At 66.8% G+C, this 25876-nt stretch overlaps 4 protein-coding genes across 4 annotated transcripts; 1 reads left to right on the forward strand and 3 right to left on the reverse strand.

Moving 5' to 3' along the window:
• Positions 1–371: 371 nt before the first annotated feature.
• Positions 372–2690, forward strand: TSSK2 (testis specific serine kinase 2). The gene has a single exon (XM_040251252.1). The coding sequence runs from the start codon at positions 634–636 to the stop codon at positions 1705–1707; it is 1074 nt and encodes a 357-aa protein (XP_040107186.1). The 5' UTR covers positions 372–633; the 3' UTR covers positions 1708–2690.
• Positions 1795–9299, reverse strand: ESS2 (ess-2 splicing factor homolog). The gene is made up of 10 exons (XM_040251251.1): positions 9148–9299; positions 8096–8264; positions 7910–8011; positions 7403–7572; positions 7200–7317; positions 6829–6962; positions 6202–6304; positions 5226–5335; positions 3625–3740; positions 1795–3254 (listed from the first exon to the last, which is right to left on the reverse strand). The coding sequence occupies exons 1-10, from the start codon at positions 9286–9288 to the stop codon at positions 2975–2977; spliced, it is 1443 nt and encodes a 480-aa protein (XP_040107185.1). The 5' UTR covers positions 9289–9299; the 3' UTR covers positions 1795–2974.
• A 1839-nt stretch (positions 9300–11138) lies between these two features.
• Positions 11139–12825, reverse strand: GSC2 (goosecoid homeobox 2). Its single transcript, XM_040251315.1, has 3 exons — positions 12582–12825; positions 12210–12463; positions 11139–11811 (listed from the first exon to the last, which is right to left on the reverse strand). Exons 1-3 carry the CDS (start codon positions 12823–12825, stop codon positions 11707–11709), a joined length of 603 nt encoding a protein of 200 aa, XP_040107249.1. The 3' UTR covers positions 11139–11706.
• A 9561-nt stretch (positions 12826–22386) lies between these two features.
• On the reverse strand, positions 22387–25217 carry SLC25A1 (solute carrier family 25 member 1). The gene is made up of 9 exons (XM_040251253.1): positions 25012–25217; positions 24684–24791; positions 24510–24609; positions 24277–24415; positions 23815–23899; positions 23569–23673; positions 23363–23478; positions 23202–23275; positions 22387–22991 (listed from the first exon to the last, which is right to left on the reverse strand). Exons 1-9 carry the CDS (start codon positions 25094–25096, stop codon positions 22877–22879), a joined length of 927 nt encoding a protein of 308 aa, XP_040107187.1. The 5' UTR covers positions 25097–25217; the 3' UTR covers positions 22387–22876.
• Between the last annotated feature and the right edge of the window lie 659 nt (positions 25218–25876).

Consider the following 25876-nt stretch of genomic DNA (forward strand, 5'->3'; position numbering starts at 1 on the left):
CGCCAGGACCCATCCATTCTCACGTCCACCTCCCCCAGGCCCTTCCCTGCCTGGACCTCAACTTTTCTTGCCCTCGGAACGCCAGCCCACCAGGGCTCCAGGCCACCGGGCTGGGCACTCAAGAGTCCGAGCTGCCCTCCACCCTAGATAGCCACCTTCGCCCCCCCGGGATCGGGGCGGCCCCTCCCAGGCCCGGCCCAGAGGTGGTGCTCATCCCACCTCAAGGCAGTGGCGGGAAGGCAGCCCTCCCTCGAGGGACAGGATCCGCTGCAGGGGCCTGGCACGCTGGCTGGACCTGGGCAGCGCCAGCCTGACTCAACCCAGAGCGGCATGGCGAGCTTGCAGCAGTCCTGGGCACCGGCTTCCTCTCTTCCGGCAGGCTGCGGGGCTCTACCAGCCCGGTCAGCCTTCCAGGGCTCCAGGGCCCGTCCCCCACCCAGTTCCCACTCTGGGCAGCCTGGCTTTATGACTTCACAGGCTGAAGTCACGCGGGGACAATGCTGGGCGTTCCACATCTCCAAGTGCAGGCCCAGCCTGGCCAGACAGCTCCCCGCAGTGCAAACGAGGACGATGCCCGCTGGCCCGCGTGGGGAGGGGATGTAGAGGGCGGCAGCGCAGGCCGCTCCGGGCACCATGGACGATGCCGCGGTCCTGAGGAAGAAGGGTTACATCGTGGGCATCAACCTAGGCAAGGGCTCCTACGCCAAAGTCAAGTCCGCCTACTCTGAGCGCCTCAAGTTCAACGTGGCGGTCAAGATCATCGACCGCAAGAAGACCCCCACCGACTTCGTGGAGAGATTCCTGCCCCGGGAGATGGACATCCTCGCGACCGTCAACCACCGCTCCATCATCAAGACCTACGAGATTTTCGAGACGTCCGACGGCCGAATCTACATTGTCATGGAGCTCGGCGTCCAGGGCGACCTCCTCGAGTTCATCAAGTGCCGGGGGGCCCTGCACGAGGACGTGGCGCGCAAGATGTTCCGGCAGCTGTCCTCGGCCGTCAAGTACTGCCACGACCTGGACGTCGTCCACCGCGACCTCAAGTGCGAGAACCTTCTCCTCGACAAGGACTTCAACATCAAGCTGTCCGACTTCGGCTTCTCCAAGCGCTGCCTGCGGGACGGCAGTGGCCGGCTGACGCTGAGCAAGACCTTCTGCGGGTCGGCGGCGTACGCGGCCCCCGAGGTGCTGCAGGGCATCCCCTACCAGCCCAAGGTGTACGACATCTGGAGCCTGGGCGTGATCCTCTACATCATGGTCTGCGGCTCCATGCCGTACGACGACTCCGACGTCAAGAAGATGCTGCGCGTCCAGAAGGAGCACCGCGTGGACTTCCCGCGCTCCAAGCACCTGACGGGCGAGTGCAAGGACCTCATCTACCGCATGCTGCAGCCGGACGTCACCCGGCGCCTGCACATCGACGAGATCCTCAGCCACGCGTGGCTGCAGCCCCCCAAGCCCAAGGCCATGCCCTCCGCCTCCTTCAAGCGGGAGGGTGAGGGCAAGTACCGGGCTGACTGCAAGCTGGACCCGCGGCCCGAGCACCGGCCCGACCACAAACTGGGGGCCAAGACCCAGCACCGGCTGCTCATGGTGCCCGAGACCGAGGACCGCGTGGAGGAGCGGCTGGCCGAAGCCTCCAGGGCCAAGGACCCCCACGTCTCCGGGGCCGAGGTGGGGAAGGCGAGCACCGAGCGGTGCTGAGGGCCCGGGGGGGCGTGCGTGGCACCGCGCGGCCCTGGGGGCCGAGTGGGCGGTAGGAGCCGAAGAAGCCACAGGTGCAGGAACGAGTAAAGCCCGTCAATTAAGCCACTATTTTGATTACGTTCTATTAGCTTCCTCCACTTACAGCAGAGACCTTAAACCCTGACCACCAAATAAACCACAGTGTACAGCAGAGAGGCGCGCGGAGGCTTCTTCTCTGGGACTCGGCACCCACTCCCTGCGGCCGGGGGCTCCGGGAGCCGGCCTTGTGGGCATGGAGTCCGCGGCCTCCCACCCCACTCGCGCCCCTCAGGCAGCCCATCCTCAACACCCGCCCGCCCTTTGCCCTTTAGAACTTCTGGCGGTCCCCCTCCCACCCCCTCCTCTGCATCCCACTCGGGCGCCCCCAGACCTCCGACCCCACTTTCTCGGGCTCCCTCAGACCCATGCCCACCGTTCCCTACTGGGACAAAGCATCAAAAGCAGCCCTTTCCTGACCCCATGGCCCTAGCCCCGCGCCCTTGGTGCCCAGCCAGGGCTCTGCCCAGGAACTTGCCGGAGCTCAACGTGGAGGAGTGCAGACCAGCCGGACCCCAGGGAGCCCAAGGGCGGCCTGCTGGGGCCTGCCTGCTCCCAGCATGACGGGCTCCAGTCTAAGCGGACCCCATGCGACCCCATGCTGCCTCTCTGAGCATGACCCGACCCCACCTGAGGCTTAAAGAGCCCACCAGGACCTAGGCTACTTCCTGGGGAGCTGGCCCCAGCAGAGGAGTGAGGGGGCGGGGTCAGCCCTGCCCCGGCGGGAAGTCAGGTGCTCAGGAGGTGACAGCTGAGGCCACTGGGAAGGGCCTCCTGCAGGCCTGGCCTGGCCAGGGAGCCTGTGGACCTGCAGGCCTGATGGCTGAGGGCTCTGACCCCTGAGAGAAACGGAAGTAGGGGTCACAGGGAAACGAGGGGCCGACTCAGCTTAGAAGACAGGCCCCCTGCCTCGACGGTGCCACTGGATGCCACGCAGGAAAGCCTGGACACCCCAGCCGCCGAGGTTACTGCCCAGCGGCCCTGAGCGGGCGACGCAGGCACAAGGGTGGCCTTGGGGCAGAGAGGCAGCCCTGTCAGGCCAGAGGCTCTCTTTAGTGACAGGTAAACAGAGCGGGCAGGGTTCTACAGAACAGGGACTCGGCCGGGCAGGCCCAGCACCCTGGAAAGCCGGAGTCCTGTGCTGGGCGGAGAGCTGCCCTGCAGGCTCTGTGGAGCTGCGGGCCCAGCCTTAGAAGAAGTCTGAGGCCTTGCGCCGGGCGGGGAGCTGCAGCAAGTTGTCCGTGATGCAGGCTGGGTCCTGGCTGAGCGGGGTGCGTGTCGCCGAGCCGGGGGCTGGTGTGCTCGTCGGGGTCTGGGGCCCGCTGGCCGGGGTCTTGAGGTGGCTGGCGCGGGCGGGGGACGGAGTGTAGCTGGCCCGCAGGGCTCGGTCCGTGTACTTGCTGGCCGTCCTGCTCACCAGGCGCTGCAGGGCTGGGGACATGGCAGGGCTCAAGCCCTTGGGGGTGAGGCTGCAGTGGAGAAGGCGTGGCAAGAGGCAGGGTCAGGCCTGCCTGGCAGCAGGCCCCTCAGTCCCTGGGAAGATGCCTGGGGGACACGTGCACGGTCTATGCTGGGATCCTGAACAGCCGCGCCCTGGGACGTGGGGCTGCAGGGGACCCTGACCGTCTCCAAGTGGGGCGATGACCCTGACTCCATGGGCGGATGGGAGCTTACAGGGGACAAGGTGTAAAAACGTCCCCTAGAAACGCGCAAGAAGAGGAGCGAAGCACGTGTGAGGGGCACTGCAGACGCAGTGGAAAGGGCCCAGCCCAAAGCTGCAGCCATGGGCCCAGCCCCCGGTGCCGAGCATGAGGCCACAGCGAGAGGCCCGCCCCTCACCTGGCCAGGTTCTCTGTCACCCTCCGCAGGGCCTCCTGCTTCTTGGCCCGGTTCTTGGCGGCAGCCTCATTGGCCATCTTCAGGCCCAGCCGCTCCCTGCGGCCTGGCTCCAGGATCTAGAGGATGGCAGACCAGGCTCGCCGCGGGGCGTCAGCCTCCCCAGCCCCAGCCCCCCGAGCAGCCCACCCCCGGGCCGGGTTCTCGTGAAGCCGGCACTACCCAGCCAGGCACTGGGAGCACCGTCCAGGAAAGGGCCTGTCCAGCCTGCTTCCCCGCGACCACCGGCTGCGATGGCATCCGCGTTTCTTCAAGGAACTTCAAGGTGCGTGTCCCGGCCCAAATCCCCACTGGCCTCGGGCTCCTCTTTCGCTGGCGCAGCGTGCCGGCTGCGTTAGCGCGTTGCGCACCCTCCCGCTGTCTGGGGGTCGGCCTACAGTCGGACCTGGAGGGCTCCCGCTACGCTGAGAGGCGCCAGGGCCCAGCGCCCACACCCTCTGCTGATGTGTGGACACCCCTTGCCTGCCTCCCTGGCATGTGGGCCCCAGGCTCACGCTGTCTCAACGCTCAGCGTTCCCATCTCCCTTGAACCTGTCCTGCCGTGCACTGAGGATCTGGCTGCTCCTGTCTCCACACGACCGCGAGGAGAGGGCTCCGGCGTCCCCTGGCCCCAGACCTGCCTGGGACCTGGCGTTGGGCTCGGTCCTGACCCGCTAGCTATGGGGGCGAGCTTTAACGCCTCGGGGCACACAGCGGTGCCCCAGGCTTTGCTCGGCTGTTGCTGCATCCCAGGCTGAGGACCCCGCGGGCAAGGTGGATCATGCTCCCCAGCCCCTGGCCCACAGCTCCCTGCTCCCGGAGCTGCTGCTGTGATGCCTGTCGCCACGGTGACTGTGTCTCCGCACCTCACCGGGTGCTGCCAGCCCCTGAGGGGACCCCGCCTGGCTCTGGTTCTTTGGGGCTTCGGAGCAGGTGAAGTGACCCTGGACCCTTCGGCCCCAACAGTGCCCCCAGGCTCCGGAGGCCTCCCCCACAAACCGCGCGAGATCAGGCACCCGCCTTCCCAGAGCTACTTGGGCCCGACCAGCCACTTGCTGGCACCTTCCTGGGCCTCCCATCCCCACAAACCACCTGCCACCCTGCTCCCCTGCCCATCTGGCCCACAGAGGGTCTCCTCTGTAAGTGTCCAGCCTCGGGAACCCGCACTCTGACTGCTCCTGGGACCCTGGCCAGGGCCTGGTCTGGGTGCCCCGTGACCAGAGGCCTCCCTCTGCAAGTGCTCAGCCGGGCCGCCTCCCACGGACGCTGGGGTTTCGGGGCTCCTCCCCAGCCGCAGGCCGCAGCACGCAGGGAAGCGCCTGGCCCAAGACCCCCGTCCCTGAACGGCCCCGTCCTGTGGGCCTGCAGGCTCAGAGGGACCACAGCGGCTCCCGACCCGGCCCAGGCCCCGCCCACGGCGGTCCTCAGTGGAGGCCCAGATCCCACAAGCAACCACAGCGCCCGCCCCAGCGTAAGCCCCGTCCGCCGTGCACAGCCACGGGAGCGCAGCAGACCCTGCGTCCACCCGTGCGACCCCCACCGTGACCCCCACTGTGCTGACCCACCTTGAAGGCTGGCCCCGGCGTCCTGTCCACGTAGGGCGTGTCTGACCCTTCCACCCTCAAGGGCGTGTTCTCGACTTCCCCCCAGGTCATCAGCGGGGACTCGTTCACACCTGCACGTGGAGCGCCCACAGCCACCTCAGGCCAGGGGCCACCAAGGCGGGCCGCTGGCCCCCTCCTTCCCAGGGCGGGACCCCGGGTGCGTCTGGCTGTAAGAGGGTCCACGCGGCCGGCCCAGGGCCTGGTCCGCCGGGCTGAGCCTGACGGAGGGGCCTCCAGAGAAGCCAGGCTGGGTGGCTGGACCCTCAGGCTAGCACAGGGCTAGGGGGCCCCGGGTGACACCCACGGGACCCCGCCGCTAGGGAGGAGATCCGGAGTCTTCCAGGTGAAGCCCCCCACCCCGAGCCTGGCCATACCGTGGTGCCTTCCCAGGCCCAGAGGCCAGCACGTGCCCAGGAGGCCGCCCCGAGCCTCGTGACCTCACTTAGGTACATCAGCCCCGCATGCCCGCTGGCGTGAGACCCACAGCTGAGAAAGGTCACCCAAGACTGACAAGGACCCCCGGCTGACACCCAGTGGGAGCACAAGTGGGCGGCCTAAGAGGCGTGCACGCCCCCAGGGTCCCTCGGCCCCGTCCTGCCCACCTACAGGGGCCTCGTGCAGCTTCCTGCACACTGAGCCTGGCTTCCACACGCGGGGCCACACCAGACGGTGCCCACCCGCTGCCCCCAGCACCACTGCTCACCAAGCCAGGCCGTCCTTCGAGCTCAGGTGAGGCACAGGGACCACCCCTCAGGGCAGCTCGCCCCGCTGGCCCCAGGCATCTGAGGTCGGGCCCATCTGAGCGCCCAGGGCCCAAAGCCCTGCTCAGTCCCGGCACCGCACGGACGGGACCCTGGGCCACGGGGTGTGGGCAGGCCCAGGAGAGGCCGCGGCCAGCTAGGCAACCCCCCACCCCAGCAGAGGGTGCATCTCTCACCAGGGGCGGGAGAAGGCGTGGCGACGAATCCGAAGCCGCCCACTCGGGGGGACTCGTGCGGGATGAGCTCCTTGCCGTCCGGACCCACCTTGCCCTGTTTGTGCTGGAGCCGGGGGGAGGTGGGGTCACGGCCAGGCCACGCTGTGGGCTGAGGCGCCGACACTGCGCAAGCCCACGGCAAGGGAGGAGGACCCAGTGCCACCAAGGCCTGAGAACCTGTCGGAGCAGCAGTCAAGGGACGTGCCCCGGCCTTTCAAGAGGGCCACCCCGACACGTGCCACCTTTGGGGGTCCCGACTTCAGGCCCGGGGCGGGGAGTTGGGCAAGGCATCTGTGAAGACCTCCCAAACGGCACCCCCGCTCCACCTCCCCTTCAACCCCAATCACTGGAGTCGCAGCCCTGAACCGCTCTGGGGTCAGAAGCTCTTCGGTCTGCCACCCCAAGAGTCTGGCTCCCTTTTCTCATGCCTCTGCCCCACGGGCTGCCCCATACCTGACTCACCTGTCTAACCAAGGCAGGACCTGACTTCAAACCCCCAGAGAGAGAACAGACCCAGCCTCGCCCATGCCGCCGAGCCCTGCTGAGCCCAAGGACGCCTGAGCAGAGAGGTGCTGGCCCGGCCCTCACCTGCGCGTTGAGGGCGGCTGCCTGCTGCAGCTGCGACCTGCTGAGGGCCTGGCTGAAGGGGTCCCTGAGAAAGCGGGTGTTCTTATGCACCACCTGTCGCGGCGTCTTGAACAGCTGCTCTTCATCGGGGACGCCTGGCGGTGAGAGCAGAGCCCTTGGCGTCAGGGGAGCAGGCCCAAGGGAGGCGAGCTGGTCCCCGTGGAGCAGAGCCTGGGCGCAGCCGGGGTGGGGTGCACACCCATGCTGATGCTGCCCACAGACCGCCCCCTCACCCCCCCCCCCCGAGAATCAGGACCCCTGAAGGCCCAGACAGTAGGAGCAGGGACACCCCCCGAGGCTGGTCCACCCCGGAGGCCCTGTCCCACGCTCACCCTCTGGGTAGTACATGAGGGAGTTCTTGGCCTTGTACTTCCAGGTCTCCACGCCGGCCTGGCTGCTCTCGACCGCCTGGTGCTCGGCTGATGGGAGGGCGAGACTGTCCTTCTGCCTCTGTGTCACAGGGGAGCGAGGGTCAGGGAGGCCCCGAGCCCCAGCAGCCCGCCCTGAGAGGGCACCACCACCCCGCCCCAGGCACCTTCTCAAACTCCTCCTCGGCCTGGTAGAGCCACGCGTGGCGCGCCCGGCCCCTCTCCTTGGCCACCTCCATGATCTCCCGGAAGGAGGCGTTGTCCTCGCTGGTGAACCGGCTCAGGAAGGCGTCCAGGCTGGGCAGGGGCTCCGCTGCCGCCACCTCTGCAGCCTCTCCTGTCCAGGGTGCCACGGCGTGAACGCCACCGTGCGTCCGTTCAGTCCCGGGCACCCTCTGCCTGGCCACGGGTCTGTGAGACCCCACACCGCCAGACAACACCCCCAGGGGTGAAATCAACACCCCCAAGCCGCCCACCTCCCCATCTGCCGGAGACCGGTGAAGTGTGTACTCTGCCTCGGGGCCAGGATGGGGTGTTGGGCGTTAACAGTCACGAGATCACAGTGGGTCCCCTGCGGCACAGTGAGCGGCCGGGAGACGGGGCGCAAGATTCCCAGAGCACAGGAGTCGGGAGCACCCCAGGCAAGCCCGCCAGCGCTAGGGCCGCTCACTCACCGTCACCGTCCTCCAGGCCACGGCCCCGGGCCCTGGCCTTGCCGCCCACCATGCTGGGGCCTGTGTGCAGCTCAGGGGTTTCAAACGTGGCTGGCGTGACATCTGGGGGACAGAGGGGGTGGGGTCAGGGGGCCTGAAGTATTGGTTCAGCAGGCAGCTGTGCCCGGCCCCCGGGACTCCTCTCACAGGGTGGCGGGGGCTCTCGGGAGGTCTTGCCCAGGGCGGAGCCGAACTTGATGGCGATTTGGCGCATCCGTTCCAGGTCTCCATTCTCCTCGGCCTCCAGGTACTCCTTCTGTGCCTGCAGCTTCTCCACGTCGGGAAAGAAGTCTCTCTGGATGACTGTCTGGAGGCCCTGAAGGACAGGTCAGAACACAAGTCAGAAGCTCCATCTGCCTCCCCCGGCCGCTTACTCCACAGGGTGCGTGCTGAGACCGCAACCTCCATCCACCCCAAAGATCCCCGGAGCTTGGGAACACTTCCCTTTTTCCTTTTTTTTTTTGGCCATGCAGTGCGCTTGTGCGATATGGGACCTTAGTTCCCGATCAGGGGTTGAACCCGGACCTTCAAAGCCTTCTGTCTCTCCGTTTCATCGTCCTGTCGCCTTCACCTCCACATCAGCTGAACCTACCTGGCTGTTGCCACCTTCACCCCGCCCACGGCCTCCGATTTCCAATCTGAGCCTTCCACCCCACCACCAGCATGGGTGGAGATTCCCAGCTCCAGACCTCCAGCCGGACTCGCCCCTGAGCTGCGCGTCTGCGCGCCCAGCTGTCCACTAAGACCACCTGCCCGCCCACCCCACTGGCCTCCCAAACCTGGGTGACCTCCTCGCACCTCCTGCGTGGCTGCGGTGGGGCGCTGGCAGGAGGCGCACCCGCTCATCGATGCTGCCACCGTGGCAGCCGGCTTGCGGGGGCCCCGGCCCTAGCTCCCACCACCACCGCTGCCCAAGAAGGCCTCTCCGCCGCTGTCCAGACCCCTGCTGACCCCCTGACAAAGGCTTGTCTCTCCGGCTCCTCACCGCGTGCACACACCCACCCCTGCGGCGCCCCCGACAGCGCGGACAGCTCGCCCCACACTCCGCCAGCTCGGCCCCCGCGTGTCCACACGCCGGGGGCGAAGACTCAGGCTGCCCCACCGCCTCGGGGGGAAGCGCGGAGCGTCGGGACCCGGCGGGGAGCGCGGGGCGGGGAGCGCGGGGCCCGGAAGTCGCGGGCGTCCGCGCCGAACGCTACCTCAATGTACTCCTCTTCGTCCAGGACCCGCTGCCGGCCCGTCGCAGCCCCAGCCTCGCTGGCTGCGCGCTTCCTCCGGGGCCCGGACGCCGCGGGAAGCAGCTGGGAGCGGGCCGGCGGGCCTGGCGACGCCATCGCCATCCCAGCAACGCCCGGGCGGCGCAGGCGCGGCGGGGCGGGGGGGCGGGGCGCGCGAGGTGCGCAGGCGCCTGAAACGGCCGCCCAATGGGAGAGCCGCGCTCGCCGACGTACTGACGTCACCGCGAGCCCTGCGCCTCATGGGAGCTGTGGTCTTCGTCTCGCCCCGTTCTGGTCGCTACTGTCTGGGCTGTGGACGCCAGAGGGCGCTGTGGTAGGGGATAGGAGCGTTGCGGCTCCCTCTAACCCTGAAAAGCTCCGGTTCTGCGGAATCCGAAGGTCTTGAAATTCCACTTCCTCGCAAGAAATCACTATCTGGGCTTCCCTGGTGGCTCAGGTGGTAAAGCGTCTGCCCGCAATGCGGGAGACCCGGGTTCGATCCCTGGATCGGGAAGATCCGCTGCAGAAGGGAATGGCAGCCCACTCCAGTATTCTTGCCTGGAGAATCCCATGGACAGAGGAGCCTGGTGGGTCCACGGGGTCGCAGAGTCGGACACGACTGAGCGACTTCACCCTACCCTAATCACTATATACACTTCTATGCAATTAACAAAGACACACGCTTCAGAAACGTTGGGTATATTTGCGCTTCAAAGTTTTTATTCAAAGTTTATGCAAGAAAAGAAATGTCTGGTCTCTAAATGCCGGAGTTGGCTTCCCAGAAAGCTGATCCTTATTGAAATGGACAAGAAAATTGTCTGAGCATTTTCCAGGAACAATCGTTTCTTTCCAAAAGGAGGTTGTAAATTACATTAAGCAAGTTCTGCCCCAGGATTCCGTACAGTTCAGTAAGGACTCCACGGTATGGCTCGTGCCCTCGTGGAGCTGAGTGTGAGATGCAGGAGACCACCCCACAAACAAGCAGTGGGCAGGCGCGAGGAAAACGAATCCCACCCAGGGGGCATCTTACCCACGGGGCATCGACCTAAGGGACATCTACCTAGGGGACACTCAGGAGACGTTCCCCTGGAAGGGAGCAGTTGCAGACCCAAAGGATGGACAGGCATTGATGACCATGTGGAAGGGGAGAGCGTGTGCAAAGGACCAGTGGGAGGAGACAGTGCAAGGAACAGCGGGGTGGGAGCCCACACTGGAGGGCCAGGCTGCACCGACCTGGGTTACGGGTCGTGGGTCACAGCGAGGAGCTTTGCCTTTGCTCTGTGAGCCGTGGGAGCCCTGGGAGTGCGGTAGGCAGGGGAGAGGCAGGTTCAGACTTGCATGCTGGGTTTTATGAGAATGAGTCACAGAGGAATCGGAGTGGGTGCAGGTGGACCAACTGGAGGCAACTGCAATGGCCAAAGCGAGAGGGGACGGTGGTTCTCCTCAGGTTGGTGCAATTGAGGCTGGGGAGAAGGCAGATGCTGGGATTGTTTGGGGAGGTCATCGCCGTGGCCTGGGCGTCATGGGTGAGGGAGGGGAGGAGGCAGGGTGTGTGCCACTAGCGCTCTGGCTCACGTGCCTCGGACGCCTGGCAAGAGCTGCCTGAGAGAGAGTGACTGGGGAAGCGCTGGGCTTCCAAACGGGGCTGTCAGAGGGGCCTCTGGACACAACTACCCAGCAGAGGGGAGAGGCCTGGGGCAGGGATGACCGTGGGATGGAGCTGGGACCGGAGGCTGAGGGTGGAAGAGACGGGCCGGGCGCGGATGGAGATGAGCGGGAGAGTGTGGGCTCGGCCTCGAGGACACCTGTGTTCCCGGCAGCTGCTGGTGGCTTGCCCGACAGCAGGAGAGAAAGGAAAAACCAGGAGGGCAGCATGGCGGCTGGTCCCTGCAGCGCAGAGCTCTGATCACAGGTGCCCCACACATTGACAAAGAGCCAGTCAGCCGGCAAGGGCTGGGACCAGGCGGGTGGGGCGTCCCAGCGTGGGGGGAAGCCCCGCAGGCAGGCGGTGCAATCTCCAGGGATGAGGCCAGGAGTCACGGAGACAGCTGGAAGTGTGCGTCCTGTGTGTGCTGAGCGGCGAGGGCTGCTGTCCTGGTAGGCACCCCAGCGCCCTGTGTTCTCCAGGCTCACCTGCTTTGGAGCGTCCTGGGAGCCGAAGCCCTGGCTTCTAGACCTTCCATGGAGGGGCTGTGTTTCCGGCCAGATGCCGCCCACCCCCACTCCCTGCAGGACCTGCGAGGGGCAGAACAAAGTCCCCATGCCAGGAGGAGTGGGTGCCAGGTGCCAGCTTGGGCACTGAAGCCTTGTCTTCATGCTGTCCTTCACCCTGGGGGCAGGATGGCAGAGAGCACAGCAGACACTCTCCAAGGGGGTGGGGGACCCTCCCCAGTTGAACTGGCCGGGCCCCACAGGGTGACACAGGCTGCCCGTTGTTATGGAGGCAGACACACCTGCATGGAAACCTCCAGAGTGAGGAATCAAGGACCCCCGTCCCCGAGAAGCCGCTCCCGGAGGCCAGTGCAGGTAACTCTGGGGCCGTCAGCAGCTCTCCCTCGGGGGCTTCTTGGGTCCGGATAGGAGCCGCGCGGAAGCCGCCGCGCGCTTCTGGTGTCGCCACTTGGCCCGGCGGTTCTTGAACCAGACCTGAGGGGGAGGGGCGCTCAGGCGGGCCCAGCGCAGGCCCAGGTCGCTCGCGGGTCCCAAGTGCACCGGCCGCCTCTTCGGGACGCGAGCGAGGGCGGACGGGGGCCTCCGGGCGGCTGCTCTATCGTCTGTCATCTGCTGCCGAAGGCCCGGGGCCGGAATCCCTTCCCCCCGCCTCCGCCGGCCGGTGCCCCTCGAGCAGCCTCGAGCTCTTCCGAGCCCCCCGAATTCCAGGGCGCGGACGCGGGCTGGATTCGTCAGGGGCGGGTGGGGTGTTTAAAACTAAGGGAGCCTGACCTCCGCCGCGGCCCCGCCCCGCCGGCCGCCTCTCAGCCCCCGGGCCTCGGCGCCTCCGCCCGCCTCGCAGAGCTGGCTCTCCCGAGGCGGCGGGCACCCACCTCCACGCGCTCCTCGCGCAGGCGGATGCGGCCGGCCAGGCGCTCGCGCGTGCCCACGTCGGGGTACTGGTTTTGCATGAAGAGGGCCTCCAGCGCCCGCAGCTGCTCCTCGCTAAAGATGGTGCGGTGACGCCGCGTGCGCCGCGGTGGGCCCGGAACCCCCGCGCCTGGCTGCGCCCCGGGGGCCCCGGGGGGCGCGGCCCAGGGCAAGGGCGCCGCGGGTGCCAGCCTCAGCGGCCACGCCAGCCGCGCGCCTGCGGGGCGAGGGCGCGGTGAGGCGCGGGCCGGGGTGCTGGGCTCCCCTCGCCCCGCGCCCTCGCCCCGGGGGCCTCGAGCGCACCCACCCAGCCCGCGCGCCCCGAGTGCACTCACCCAGCCGCGCGTCCGTCTCCGGGGGCCCGCGGGGGCCGCAACAACAGCAGCAGGCGCAGCGCGCGGCCGCCGGCGCCCCGGCCTCCCCCGGCTCCGAGGGGCTCTGGCGGTCAGGGGCCGGCGGCGGCCGGGCGGCCCGGGCTGGGGGGCTGCGCTCGGGCAGGCTGGAGAGGATGTGCTCGATGGAGAAGGGGCAGGGCCGCCCGGGTGCCCCGCGGCCCGCCGCGCTCCTCGCCGCCGCCATGCCGCCCGCCCACCGCCGCCGCCGCCGCCGCCGCCGCGGGACTATATCCGTCGGGGGGCGGGGGCGTCCGCGCCGTAATCCCCGGGCCGGGCGCCGCGTCCACTCGCGCTAATCCCGCCGCGCGGCCAGGAGCGGGCTAATCCCTGGCAGCGGCGGCGGGAGGGCCGGTGGGGAGCCCCCTGCCCCGATCCCTTGCCCTGGACCCGCAAGGCTGGCGGGCGCGCGCAGGGCCGCCCCCACGGCCCGCCGGCCCCGGCCCAGTGGCTGGAGGACACCCCGACCCGGCAGGCCCTGGGTGTCCGGTCCCGTAGCCACCGCGCCCAGGGCTGGTTCTTTGTCCTCCTCCGCGCCCTACAGGGGCGGAGGAGCGAGACTGGAGAACCCCCTCCAAACGGCAGTGTCCTGAGGTCCGACCTCAAACGGGGCCCAGCACCCTGGGCAACCCCGCCGTCCTGCCGCACTCAGCCCGACTGCCCGCTCCCATACTCAGGATCTGGATCTCAACCTCGGGGAGGAGACGGGGCGCAGGCGGAAAGCTGTCTCTGCCCATCCCCAAACCGGCAGCCCGTGCCTTCGGTTCTCTGCCTTCTCTCCTGGGTGATGGAGCCCGCCGGGCGGTACTGGGGGCTCCGCAGAAACGGACTGTCTGCTTCCCTCTGAGTCCCAGAATCCACCCCCAATCCATCACCACCCCCGACCCTCCGCAGAGCCAGGCTTCCTGGGAGCTGACTGGTGCCCACACCCCCACTCTTCAGCCCCCCTCAGGGTAATTCTGTCCACCATCGCTGGGGACCGACCCGCACTTTGCCAGATTCCAGGAAGCCTGTCGCACCTTCATCTAGGCAGCCTTGGACAGCCGGCCGGGACTTCTGCTTCAGGCCGTCTCCGGACCGCTGAAAAGTTAGCGTGCGGTTCGCAGGACAGGGCCGCGGACAGCCTGGCTTCTGCGCAGCTGTCCCTTCCTGGCTCCATGAGAGGTGCTTTCAGCTCGACCCACCCTGTACCTCGGTTTCCTGATCTCTGAACCGACATCATCGCGACCTGACTCAGATGCTTTGTGGGCTCAACCAGTCACTGTGTGTGAGGTTCGATCCCCGCTGGGCAGGGGCCTCCGTGAATGGAAGGTACCATGAGGGGGCAACACGCAGCCTGGTGCCTCTCCTCCTGCCTCACACGCCCCTCCTCAAGCTCCCTTGTTGATTCCACTCTGGTGTCAGTGAGGACTCTAGACTTCCAGCCACAGAACCTGCTGACTCGCTGTCATAAAGAGGTCCTGACAGACTGCCCAGGACTCATTAATCCGGAGGCTCCAGGGAGGAGCCCCCACCTCTGTGAGCGGCCCACCTCATGGTTGCAAGATGGCTGCCACCACCCCCAGACCTCCCATCTCTTCCCGTGTATCCCTTTGGATCACCCTAGAAACGTCTCCCCGCCAACTTCTCTCACAGAACCAATAGATCAGAGAGGTGCCTGGGAGTCAACAACCCATCAAAGTCACTTCCCCAAGGATGGGGTTCCTTCAGTCCTCTCCATCCTCACCCTTGGTGACCTCCTACAACACTGAAGCTTCAGACACCACCTCTGCAGCAAGGACCCCCCAGGGATACCTCCGGTCTGACAGCTCCCTCTGCTCCAGGCCGGCATCTCCCTAAGTACCTGCTCCATGTCCCATTTCAGGACCAAGGAACATTCAGTCACTGTGCTTGGAAGACACTCAGGGTCTCCTGGAAACCTCCGCCCCCGCCGGTACTCCCCACCTTGATGAATGGGTTACCTACGCACCTACCCACCCGGGTGGACATGCCGCCTCGCCCCCAGCCCACCGGTCCAGCGTGATGCTCTTCAGACCTAGCAGCAAATCCTTGCATGCCTCCCTCCAAGAAGTGAAATCTAATCCCCCTCTCATTCATTGCTGGCTTAGTGACTCTCTTCTAACCGCTAGGAGGCAGAAGTGACCCTGTGGTTTCTGAGGCTGGGTCCTGCAGCTGGGTGACAGCTCCTCTCCATCTGGGGACGCTCGCTGCAGCAGCCACAGGAAGCAGACACGCAGACCAGCTCCAGCTGAAGGACCGGCCCCAGAGCTGCGCGGGGCAGCTCTGCCGTTGACCCCTTTTACATTTTGTCGAGGATGTAGGTGAAGACCCAGCTTTCATTCTTTGCATCTGGATATGCAGTTGCCCCAGTCCCATTTGCTGAAAAGATGATTCTTTTCCCCGTTGACTCGTACCCCCAACCCAGCTGCGAGTCAACTGACTAAACGTGAGGACTTGTTCCTGGATTCTGAGTCCTGCTCCGCTGACCCACAGGTCTACCCGTACCGTCCCTTTTAACTGCTTTATTACTTGTTACTGGCTGCCCTGGCTCTTTGATGTTTTGCATGGGCTTCTCTCTAGTTGCGTCGAGTGGGGCTTCTTCCTGCAGCGCCGTCTCGTTGCGGGGCAAAGGCTGTTAGGCACGCAGGCTTCAGTAGTTGGGCTTGCAGGCTTGGTTTCTCCCAGCGTGTGGGGTCTTCCTGGACCCGGGGTCAAACCCGTGTCCCCTGCATTGGCAGGTGGATTCTTATGCACTGTCCCACCAGGGAAGTCCTTACCCGTACTGTCTTGATTACTGGAGCTTTGCGGTTGAGACTGAGATGTGGAGGTTTGAGATTGAGAGGTGTGAGTTCTGCAGCTTTTTTTTTTTTTTTCCCCACATTGATTTGACTATTTTGGTTCTCGTGAACTTTCATGTGAATTTCAGGGCCAGCTCCTCAGTTTATTGGAAGAGACCAGCTTTAATTTTGATAGAGATTACATTGAATCTGAGGATCCATCTGGGGAGTCTTGCCGTCTAAACAACGTTAACAGTCCATGAACATAGGACTTCTTCCAGTTGCTTAGATCATCTGGAATTTCTCTCAGTAGTGTTTGTAATTTTCAGAGTACACATTTTTCTTTCACTTCTTTGATTAAAGTTTTCCTTCGGCATTTTGTTCTTTTGGGTACTATTGTTAATGGAATGATTTTATTTCATTTTTGGACTGCTCACTGCAAGTGTATAGAAATAGAAGTGATTTTGTACATTGATCTTGTATCTTGCAACCTGCAGAATTTTACTCTAATAATTTTTTGTGGATTTAAAAGGTTTTCTATGTACAAGAGAGTGGCACTTGTGAAAGGAGACTTTCCTTCTTCCTCAGCGCTGATGCCTCTGCTTCGCTTTCTTGCCTGAGCTCCTGGCTAGTGTGTGCTGCGCAGCTGTGTCTGACTCTCCGACCCTGTGGACTGCAGCCCGCCAGGCTCCTCTGTCCATGGGGTGCTCCAGGCAAGAACGCTGGAGTGGGCTGCCATGCCCTCCTCCAGGGGAGTGTCCTGACCCAGGGATTGAGCCTGTGGCTGCTGCACTGGCAGGTCCCTGGCTAGAATCTCCAGTAAATGGCTGGACAGTGGGGACAGGGGGCACGCTCACGTTCCTGATTGTAGAGGGAACGGATTCGGGCTTCATCATGGGCCGAAAAAAAAAAACCTATTTACCAATTTAGCAATTTAGCAAAGTCTCAAAAGATATTTAAAATGAGTGACCCCAGTGAACACTTCCCGTAATGGCAGTCACTTGCTCTGGACTAATCCTCCCACGGATAGCAATGATAAACTCTGAACAATATATTTTAAAGAAAACCTGGGAACCCTGGATATGAACAGTAGAAACCAGAAGCGGTCAATGCCAAGGCTGAGGGCCTCAACATCTCTTTTGGGGGGACACAGAAGCACGGGGTGACTATCGAGGTTTGCACACTGGGAGCGCTGCCTGCTGGGAAGCTCACCAACGGGGGTGGGGGTGGGGTGTGGGGGCCAGCCTGGCAGCAAGGCAGAGCCCCGGGAGGGGCAGGGAGGCTCGGCACGAAGGCACGTGGGTCAGAGGCCAGTGTCCCAGGAAGCTCCACCCGGGAGGCACCGGGAGGGACACGGGCGGCTTCAGGATGCAGGCTCCAGCTTTGAGGCCCCGTGATGCGTGTGGCCCCATCACCCGGGCAACGCTCCCAGGTGGACGCAGCTGGGCCACCACTGGGTGCTAACCAGAGGCGCAGGATGGGCGAGCTGGGCACTCAAGTGGTCGGGACAGAGCGCCAGCCGCCTCCGGGATATCAGCCGCTGGTTCACACGCTCCCACTATCCCCCTTGGTAAATGGCCCACCATTCCACCAGCCACCCATGCGCTTCCCTGACACGCCCTGCCCTCAGAGCTGCCTGAGCACCAGGCTCCATGTGGGACGCTGCCCCGCCCAGGCCCGCACCTCGCCGGTGCTAACAGCGCCCTCAGCGCTCGTGCCGATGCCCGGCCACCTGGGCCCCACACCGGCCTTCCGACGCATTCCTGGCCACTCTCCTGGCCTGACCCCTCTCTCTCACACAGATCCGATCACGGCGCTCCCTGCTCAGGATAAGAGGGTCTGCCGCCTCTTCGCGGGGCTCCTCCGGGCCCCGGACCCCGGCACCTCTAGCCCGCTGCCCCCTCCCTCCCGTTGCCCAGGAGGCAGGCCAGCTCCGCCAGCGGCCCAGCTCTCTCGGCCGGGTCCAGCGGCCTTCCCTGCTCAGCCCACCTGCCCCTGCACACCCCCCCCCCCACCAACGGTCCCAGCGGCTCTTGGCCGCCCTCACTTCTGTCTCCCGGACCGAGGAGCAGACCGAATTGCTTCCAGGACTGGTCAAAACTGGTCGGGGCCACAGAGGGGGTGGATGGTGGGGGCGGGGCCTCCAGGGAGGGAGGAGGGGGGCGGGAGGAGCATCACGGGCAGGGCCGGGACCTCAGTCCCGAGAAACCGCTGGCTTCGGACAGTCAGAGGCCGGGGCGCCCGGCGGGCCCAGCACGGCCCAGGGCGAGTTTGGGAGTCAGGTCCCAGCACATGCCGACGTGCGGCTAAGGGGAGACGGCGAGCACGGCTCTTCTGCCGCCAGGGAGGGTGGAGGCGGGGGAGGATCCCGGGCGCAGCTCGCGGACGGCGTAGGCGGCCGGGACGGGGGTGGGGCGCCGCCGCGCGCACCTCGCCCCCTCCCCGGCCCGGCGGCCAGGCCATCAGAACTCCCTGATTGCTTTCTTTCATGCCGGTGCCTTTCTCTGCAGAGAACGCCCGCTAATGCCTCCTTTATCACGGAATTAGGGGATTTAGGGCCGACGGCACAAAGGGGCCCTCGATAGCGGCCATAATCAAGCGCCGATCGGCCGATCTCGAGCGGGCCCGGGAAGAAAGCGAGCGCGGGGATTAGTGCCGCGGGGCCGAGATAGCATCGCGCGGCCGCAGGCTGGGGCCGCTGGGGAGGGCCGGCCGCGCCGCGGAGAAAGGCCGGCTTAGCCGCCGGGCGCCGGGGATTCTGAAGCCATTAGCGGGGATTAGCACCCGGGTTAATCTGCTTTGGCCGCTCAATTGTCAGCGGGCCGCTCGCGTGGTGGACACCTCGGTGGCGCGGCCGCGGGACCTCTGCAGTCCAGCACGGGGGCCGGTCTTGATTTCCCCAACGGTCACCGGGCCAAGCCTGGCCCCGAGTCCCAGAGGGCGGGATGAACCCCTCGGTCCCTCAGACCAACGGGCCCTGAAGGTTGGAGTGGGGCCCGGCTCTTGGCTGCAGCCTGTGCTGGGGACCAGGGCGCACTGGCCCCTGCCCTTTCGCGAGGCCCCCGCCCTTCCGGCCAGTTCCTCCTCTGCACTCCCGGCTGGCCCTCAGGTGTGGTTCTGCAGCAAGGCACACCCTCCCCACCCCGCAAGGCCAGGGTGCCGGTACTGCAGACCAAAGGGAGGCTGCCCGAGGCCAGGAAGGAGCCCCTGTCTGCAGACCCTCCGTCCCTCCCGCGGTCCCACCCCAGGATACGGACCCCAGCCCCGGCGGACGTGGTCTCACCAGCTGCCTCCCCAACCCCAATCTTCAGCTCCCTCACTGAGGGGGCCGGGGGTGGGGGCTGTGCAGACTTGGCTCTCATAGGTCGCAGGCAGGTTCTCTGTCTCTGCCTGGGTTTTCCCATCTGAGGAGCGGGGCTGGCCGAAAAGAGGAATGGTGCGGGTGTGCTATTGCTGTTTGCTGGAGGGGCGCACCCCCGGCCCCACTAACGACGGGCTCCGGGGGTGGGGGACTCGGCGGGGTGCGCCTGCACCACGAGGCTGCCCCAGCCTCCTCTTCCATGGCGATGGGATGGGGCATGGCCCCCGCGCCCTACTCGAGCCCGCGGGTGGGAGCAGGTGCCCGGACTGCAGCTGGCCAGCAGCGGGGAGGCTGGCGGTCCTCGCGGCCCCATCCCGTGACCCTGTCCTTTGTCCCTTGGCTGGCACTAGGGACTCGGGAGCCAAAGGTTGCGCGGGAGGGAGACACGGGCGCGAGCCCCGGGCCGGCGTGTCAGGGGCGCCCGCGGCGGCGTCCAGCGGGAGCAGTGGGTAATCGGGGAGGGTGGGCGATCGCGGTGGCGCCGGACAAGCCCCAAGTGTCGGGGGCTGCCAGACATGTACGGCACGAGCGGAGGTCCAAGCGCATGCGCGGGTCCGCGCCGCCCGGCGCGCCATGACGCCATCAGCGCGCGCCGCCCGACTTCCGGGCGCCGGCGGCCCCGCCCCCAGCACCCTCGGCCCCGCCCTGCGGGCCCCCGCGGCCGGCGCGTCGCTCCGGCGTCTCCGGTGACTGCGCCCGGGGGTGGGGCTCCTCCCTCACGAGCGGGCCTGGGAGGCCTTTTTCGGGTCTCCGGGCTTCCGGGTCGACCTTTAGCCGACGGCCCCGCGGGCGCAGTCCCCCCCCGCCCGGGTCACACAGGTGTGAGGGGGGCCGTCCCCGGGCCGTCGGCTCAAGGCCGGCCGGAGGGGGGCTCCTGGAGAGCGGCCGCGGGCCGACCGGCGGCGGGTCCGAGAGCTTGAGCCCCAGGCCGGTTTTCAGCCGGGGGCTGGGCGGCTGGCCGCCGCAGGCGTCTGAGCACAGCGGCTGGGATGGCCCTTGCCTGGAGGCCACCTGGGAGGCAGCCTCTCCTCTGGCCCGGCCAGTCGGGGAGTGAGTGGGTGTGGCCGACCCGGGCGACGATGGGCGGGGTGGGATCAGGGCCTGGCCGTCTACGCAGACGAGGCTGTGGCTCGGGTAGTCCCAGGTGGGCGTGGGAGGCCACGGCCGGGGGCCGCCGTGTTTTCCCCGGGTCACCCGCTCGGTCGGCCTAGGCCACGTCTGCCCGCGGCCCTGGCTGTTCTCTCTGGTCCTGCCGCGGCCCTTTCCGGTCCCTTCTCTGCTGTGGCCGCCTCTCTCTCTTTGGCCCTGTTCCTAGATCTTGAGGAGGCAGGTCCTTAGGCCCCCGGATTCTGTGCAGAGAATCTGAGAACACGTAGGAAGTAGAATGTCAGTGAGGAAAGTAGTCTGGCATCCTCAGCTCTGATTGTTTGCTGTGAAGGCTGAGGACAGCCTGAAACACGGAATTCTCTTTGTTGCCAGAAGGGGAGAGACCCGTTCGTCAGGAGCGATTCTGTGTGTGTACTAAGCTCTGATTGCCGTTCATCACCTACACAAGGACATGGAAAAACCCAGGGGATGCCTGTCGGGTAGTGGCGGAGGGGAGGGTTCAAAGAAGTCGGGCAGGGGCCCCTGCCTAGAGGGCGGGTGGGACACCCCTCCTCAGCCACACAGTGGTGAGATGGGGCTGGGAGTTGGCCAAGACCTGCCCCCGGGATGGCCACCATCTCACTCTTTGCTCCCTTGGCCTGTCTCTGCGGCCATTGTCCTGGGCACACTTCCTGATGACCCCAGCCAGGTGCTGAAGGTTGCTTAATGCTGAGTGGCTTCCAGCTGGGCTCAGACGTTTCTGGCTGTGGGCCGGATACCCTGACCCAGAGTCTGCACTCAGCTCACAACTCCTCTGATAATGCAGGCACAGCTGCCCCCAGGGTTCTCCCCGGCCCTGGCCCGTGTGTCCAGGTTGGCCAGGGTGGGGCAGGGAGAACCACACTGGAAGGGAGTTTTTCACCTTCAGCTGCTCAAAGTTCTGCCCACGTCACTCTGCCCCTTGGCCCGGTGCCGCAGGTTTCCTCCCCTGCGGCTTTCCAGACCTTGATGAAGTGCCCTGGGCTCTCTGCAGACACCCGCCTGCCCCTCCAGCCACTCTAGACTGGCTCACTTCCCTCCGGCTTTGCTGACATTGTCTCAGATGGTGCCCCAGCCCCGCTTCCCTCAGGTCTCAGCTGCAGAACTGAGGCTTCGACTAATCCCACCTTCTGTCAACAGGTGGCGTAGGTGGGGGGCAGGTGGCTTCTCCACACTCAGCCCCAGGGGAGGTAGGCCCAGGTCCACCACCTTTTCCAGCTGGGCCCCCTGCCGTCCACCTTGTGCTCTGGCACAGGCGAGGGGGCCCTGCCCCTCCTGGGCACAGGTCCCAACACCTTCCTTCTGGCTGAGTGCAGCCCCGCCCCTTCCTCCTTATGAAAGGAGGTGGGGACAGGGCTGGGGGTGCTGGTAGGCCATTTGAGCAGGTGCCACTCCTGAGGTATCTGTGGCAGCGTCCCCTCGGGCCCAGCGCTGGGCCCCCACCACGTGTAGGAACTCGCTTGGAGCCCCGGGCCCTGCTCAATCTCCCCGCGGGATCCCTCTGCAGAGTGTGTTCTGAGCGCCCTGCCGACACTGCAGCACTCCTCTTGGCCCACAGGGCTGGGCCGTTTCACAGGTCGGAAGTGGGGCTCAGGTGGCTCGCCTCAGCCTGTGAGCAGCCAAGCGTTGTTGCCAGGCCCTTTCTCCTCCCTCTCCTGTAAGGTGAGGGCACAGTTTGGTCCCTGCACCCATCAAACCCACCCTTGGCGCCCAGATCTACCCGACTCCAGGGATCCAGGTGCTGTGGGGGCTCTCCCCTGAAGGGAACAGCTCCAGGAGTGGGGCTTGGCTGCTAGTTGAGCCAAGTCCTTTGTATCGCTTTTGCTGCGGAGTCACTTGGACCAGAAGGTCCCTTCCCCCCCCGCCCCCCCAACCCCCCGGAGCCTGGGTCACTTCCTCCACTTGGCTCGAAGGTGGTTTCCAGCCAGATCAGCGCCAGGGGGACCCTCCGGTTCAAGGCTCTCTGGCCCCTGTGCTGGGCTGGGCCCCCAGCTGTGCCTGGGCCCTGGGGGGACGGGGGACACCTTACTCTGAAGTTCAGTGCTGTGGGTTAGAGCCCCAAGTGCCCACTACCTCCCAGCCTCGGTGAAGCATTAAGGGCCTCCTGCTCAGTCTCGGTACCAGAAGATGGTCACCCCAAAGCAATTCCCCATGAGGAGACCACCAGGAAACCATGAGGGAGTGAGGTGGGCCGGGCCCCAGGCTGCAGGGTGGACAAGAGCCCCTTCTCCAGGCCCGACCACCTGCTGCCCGCCAGATGACCCCCAAGGACATGCCCTCTGGCTCTCCTGCAGGATCTTGCCTCCTGGTCACAGGCAAGGCCTGGCGCCAGGCATCCCGGGGGTTGGTGCCATGCCACAGCTTGCTTGCCCACCAGCCCGTCTGGCCCCCTGGCAGTGTCCTTTGTGAGGAGTGGGCCTGCCCTTAGCAGAGGCGTGGGCACCACTGCCCACCCACACGTAGGCTCACAACAGGGACAGGAGGCTGCAACAGGATCCGGTTTATTGCCTTGGAAGGGTGGTCCTGAGAGTGGCAGGTGCCACCCTGTCCCGGGCGGAGGGAGGGCCCGAGGGCCATTAAGGCCAGTGGCGGGAAAAGCGGGGGCCACGCAGCCCCTGGAATGCAGTGAGGCCAGGCTGAGGCCCGGAGGCAGCTGTGGTGGGCCGGGGCACTGCCCCTGCTGCCCAGGGTGGAAGGCACCGGGCTGGGACGTGACCCCGGCCACACGGGCACCCCGGGTCACAGGACACGAAACATGGAACACGGGCACACAAGCACGGGGACGAGTGGGCACAGATCCACAGGCCAGAGGCACTCCCAGTCTCAGCTGGACACACAGACACCGTGGTGGCCGCACAGACCACGGAGGACACCCAGGCCACGGAGTGCGCGGGACAGGGAAGGGGCCTTTTGGCACGACTGCACTGGAATTGTAAGAAGGGGGCGCTGGGGGCAGCCCGCGGGGACCCCAGGGCTCAGTCCGTCTTCCACACTTTGTTGAGAAGCTTCACCACCTCGTCGTAGATGATGAACACGATGGCCACATCCAGGCAGACCCGGCCGAGGCGCGGGACAGTGCCCTTGTAGAACCTGGGGAGGGAGGCGGTGGAAGGACAGGTCAAGGCGCGGCTCTGGACAGGGCGGGGGCGGGGGGTGTTGGGGGGAGGAGTCAGAGATTGAGAAAGCAAGAGCGGACCCTTTTGGGGATGCCCAGGGCGGGGCACCGGGGCGCAGGTGGCGTGGGCGGAAGGTGGGGAGGGCCTGGGGTGCGGAAGGCAGCGCCGCCCCTCGCGCACTCACGCCTTGAGCCCCTCGTTCCTCAGGATTTGCAGGCCGCAGTCCCACGTGTTCCGGTACTTGTGTGCCTCCAGCCCCTGCAGGACACCGACAGCCCGGGGCCTCGGGAACCGGCCCCGCCCCAGGCCCCGCCCCGCCCCGCCCCTCCAAGGCCCCGCCCCCACCTGCATCCGGGTCTTGATCACGTCCAGTGGCGTGTTCCCGAAGACGCTGGCTGCTCCTGCGATGGCTCCGAAGACACCAGTGATCAGCGGGTTCATGGGTTTGCTGGGGTTGTCCCCTGGATGGGGGTGAAGGCTGGGGTCAGACGGGGATAGCGGGCGAGGGCAGGGCTCCAGGCCTGGAGGGGGGTCTTGGGGCGCAAACACACCTCGGTACCAGTTGCGCAGGGAGGTCATGACGAAGAAGCGGATGGCCTGGTTGGATCCCTGCTTCAGCACGGTGGCCGTGAGGCCTTGGTACGTCCCCTTCAGCCCTGGGGCAAGCAGGCACGGCCGTCACACAGGCGGCCTCCCGGACGGACGCAGGAGCGCCAAGGCAGGAGGCGCCGGTGGCGGCCCTGGGCAGCCTGGCCCAGGTCCCTGACCCCACCAGAGGGCAAGGCCGAGCGGCTCACCTTGTTCCCGCACGATCTCCCTGACCCCGTGGAAGAATCCTCGGTATTTAGGGCTGGCAGAGGTCTGGTCATGGATGAATTTCACCTGAGGAAGAGGCGGCAAGGCGCTGGCTCCCAGGGGTCAGGGCGCGGGCGCACCTGGCCGCCTTACAGAGGAGCCTCTGTCCTTGTGTTTACTAGTTTTTCAAACGACTTAGGCAGCAGACGCGCGTTACCTTGTTTTGTGCTACGTTTTTTTAAGGCAGTGTTATCCTCCCACTGCCTCGAGGAGAGAGTCCAGCCCCCAGGAGGCTCTTCCGGCGGGCTTTCTGCGCCAGGCTCCCCGGCAGACTTCCTGCCCACCTCGACGGTCTCCGCGGGGCAAGACCCCTAACCACCTCGACAGTCTCCGCGGGGCACAATGCCACCACCCCGCCGCCCCAGTGCTGTCTCGCGCCTTGTCTCCTACGGGGACCTGCCCACCTTGATGGTCTCCATGGGGCACACGACCACCACGGCCTCGGCCACTCCGGCGCCCAGGCCGCACAGCAGCCCGCGCGTGCTGTCCAGCCGTCCCTGGGCGTCCCGCATGTGGTTGCTGAGAAATTCGAACGTCCCGAACCTGGGGCGGGAGGTTGAGGCGTGAGACGGGCCGCCGCGGGGGCCCAGGGCTCGCTCCCTCCCTCCCGCGACCCCCGGGGCCCGAGCCGCCTCACCTGACGGCCGCCTTGGGGATGGAGCCGTAGAGCAGGGAGCTGAGGCCGCGGTACAGGCCCAGGACGCCATGGCTGCGGACTGTCTGCCGTACGCAGTCCCCTGGGGGAGGGGGCGGTCAGCGCCCCCGCCGGCCCCGGCCGGCCCGCCCGCCCCCGCCGGCCGCCCCCTCTCACCGATGCCCCGGTAGCGCGGCGGGTGCGAGCGCTCGTCCAGCTGCAGCTGCGTCTTCACGTACTCAGTGGGGAAGGTGATGCAGATTTCGATGCCGCCCGCCAGGCCGCCTGCGGGTAAAGACCGGGACCCAGACGGCGCTGAGAGCCCCTCCCCCGCCCGGACTATGCCCGCCGCCCAGGGACAGGGCCCGCGCCTGCCCCTCCCCCGCGGTCCCGGCGGGGCGTCCGGAGGGCCGCGCCTGCCCGGAAGCGCGGCGGAGCCGGTATCCCGGGCCCGCCCGGAAGCGCAGCGGGGTCGGGGTCCGAGTGCGCGGTGCGCGCGCCCCACCTGCCAGGATCGCCTTCCCCGGGTGAGTGAGTGCGGCCTTCCCGGGCGCGGGCGCGGCGGCCGCCAGAGCGCGGGGGGCGGCCATGGCGGGCGGGCGGGGTGGGGGCCCGGCGGCGGCGGGGGCCTCGGGTCCGAGCTCTAGCGCTCGGTCGCGGCGGCGGCGGCGGCACCGGTTATGGGCCGGGGCGGAGCCGCCGCTTCTGCCCAGGGCTCCGCCCCGCGTGGTCCGAGTCCGGCCCCGCCCCCGGCCCGCCCCGAGCTCGCGGGAACGTGCGGCCGGGCGGTCCTGCGGCCTAGCCAATGGCCGCGCGGGCCCTGCCCGGCCCCGCCCCGGGGACCCGCCCCCGCCCCGAGGACCCGCCCCCTCGCCCAGGGGGCGGGGCCTCCCGTCACCCGACGCGCCGCGCGGTGGCCGCGGCCCCCCGGGACTCGGGGCTCCGGGGCTCCGGGGCTCCGGGCGGCGTGCACTGCGGGTGCAGACCCCCGACACGCCCTGCTCGCCGGCCACCCCCCGGTCCCGGGGAGGCCCCTCAGCGTTTCGGGCCCCGCCCGCTCGCGCCAGCCACGACGGGGGAGTGGGGCTCACGCACTGCCCAGCGGGTCCACAACGTGACCCGGAGGGGCAGCTCCCCCGGCGTGGAGTGGGCAGGACTTCCTGCCCCGGAGCCCGGGAGTCCGCGCTCCACTCCCCAGGAGGGCGGACTCCAGCCAGAGGGCCCGGGGGTGGGAGTCCACCTCTTGCGGTTGCTTCAAGCAGTCCGTGGCCGCCCCGGGCTCCGGCGGGGCCACCACTCACTGGACTCCGGCAAAATGAACTACGCCTGGGCGTCCCCGGCCCCCCACCCCCACCCCGAGGTCTCTGTGC

Source organism: Oryx dammah, unplaced genomic scaffold (assembly GCF_014754425.2).
Source record: "Oryx dammah isolate SB20612 unplaced genomic scaffold, SCBI_Odam_1.1 HiC_scaffold_12, whole genome shotgun sequence".
In the NCBI taxonomy this organism is placed as follows: domain Eukaryota; kingdom Metazoa; phylum Chordata; class Mammalia; order Artiodactyla; family Bovidae; genus Oryx; species Oryx dammah.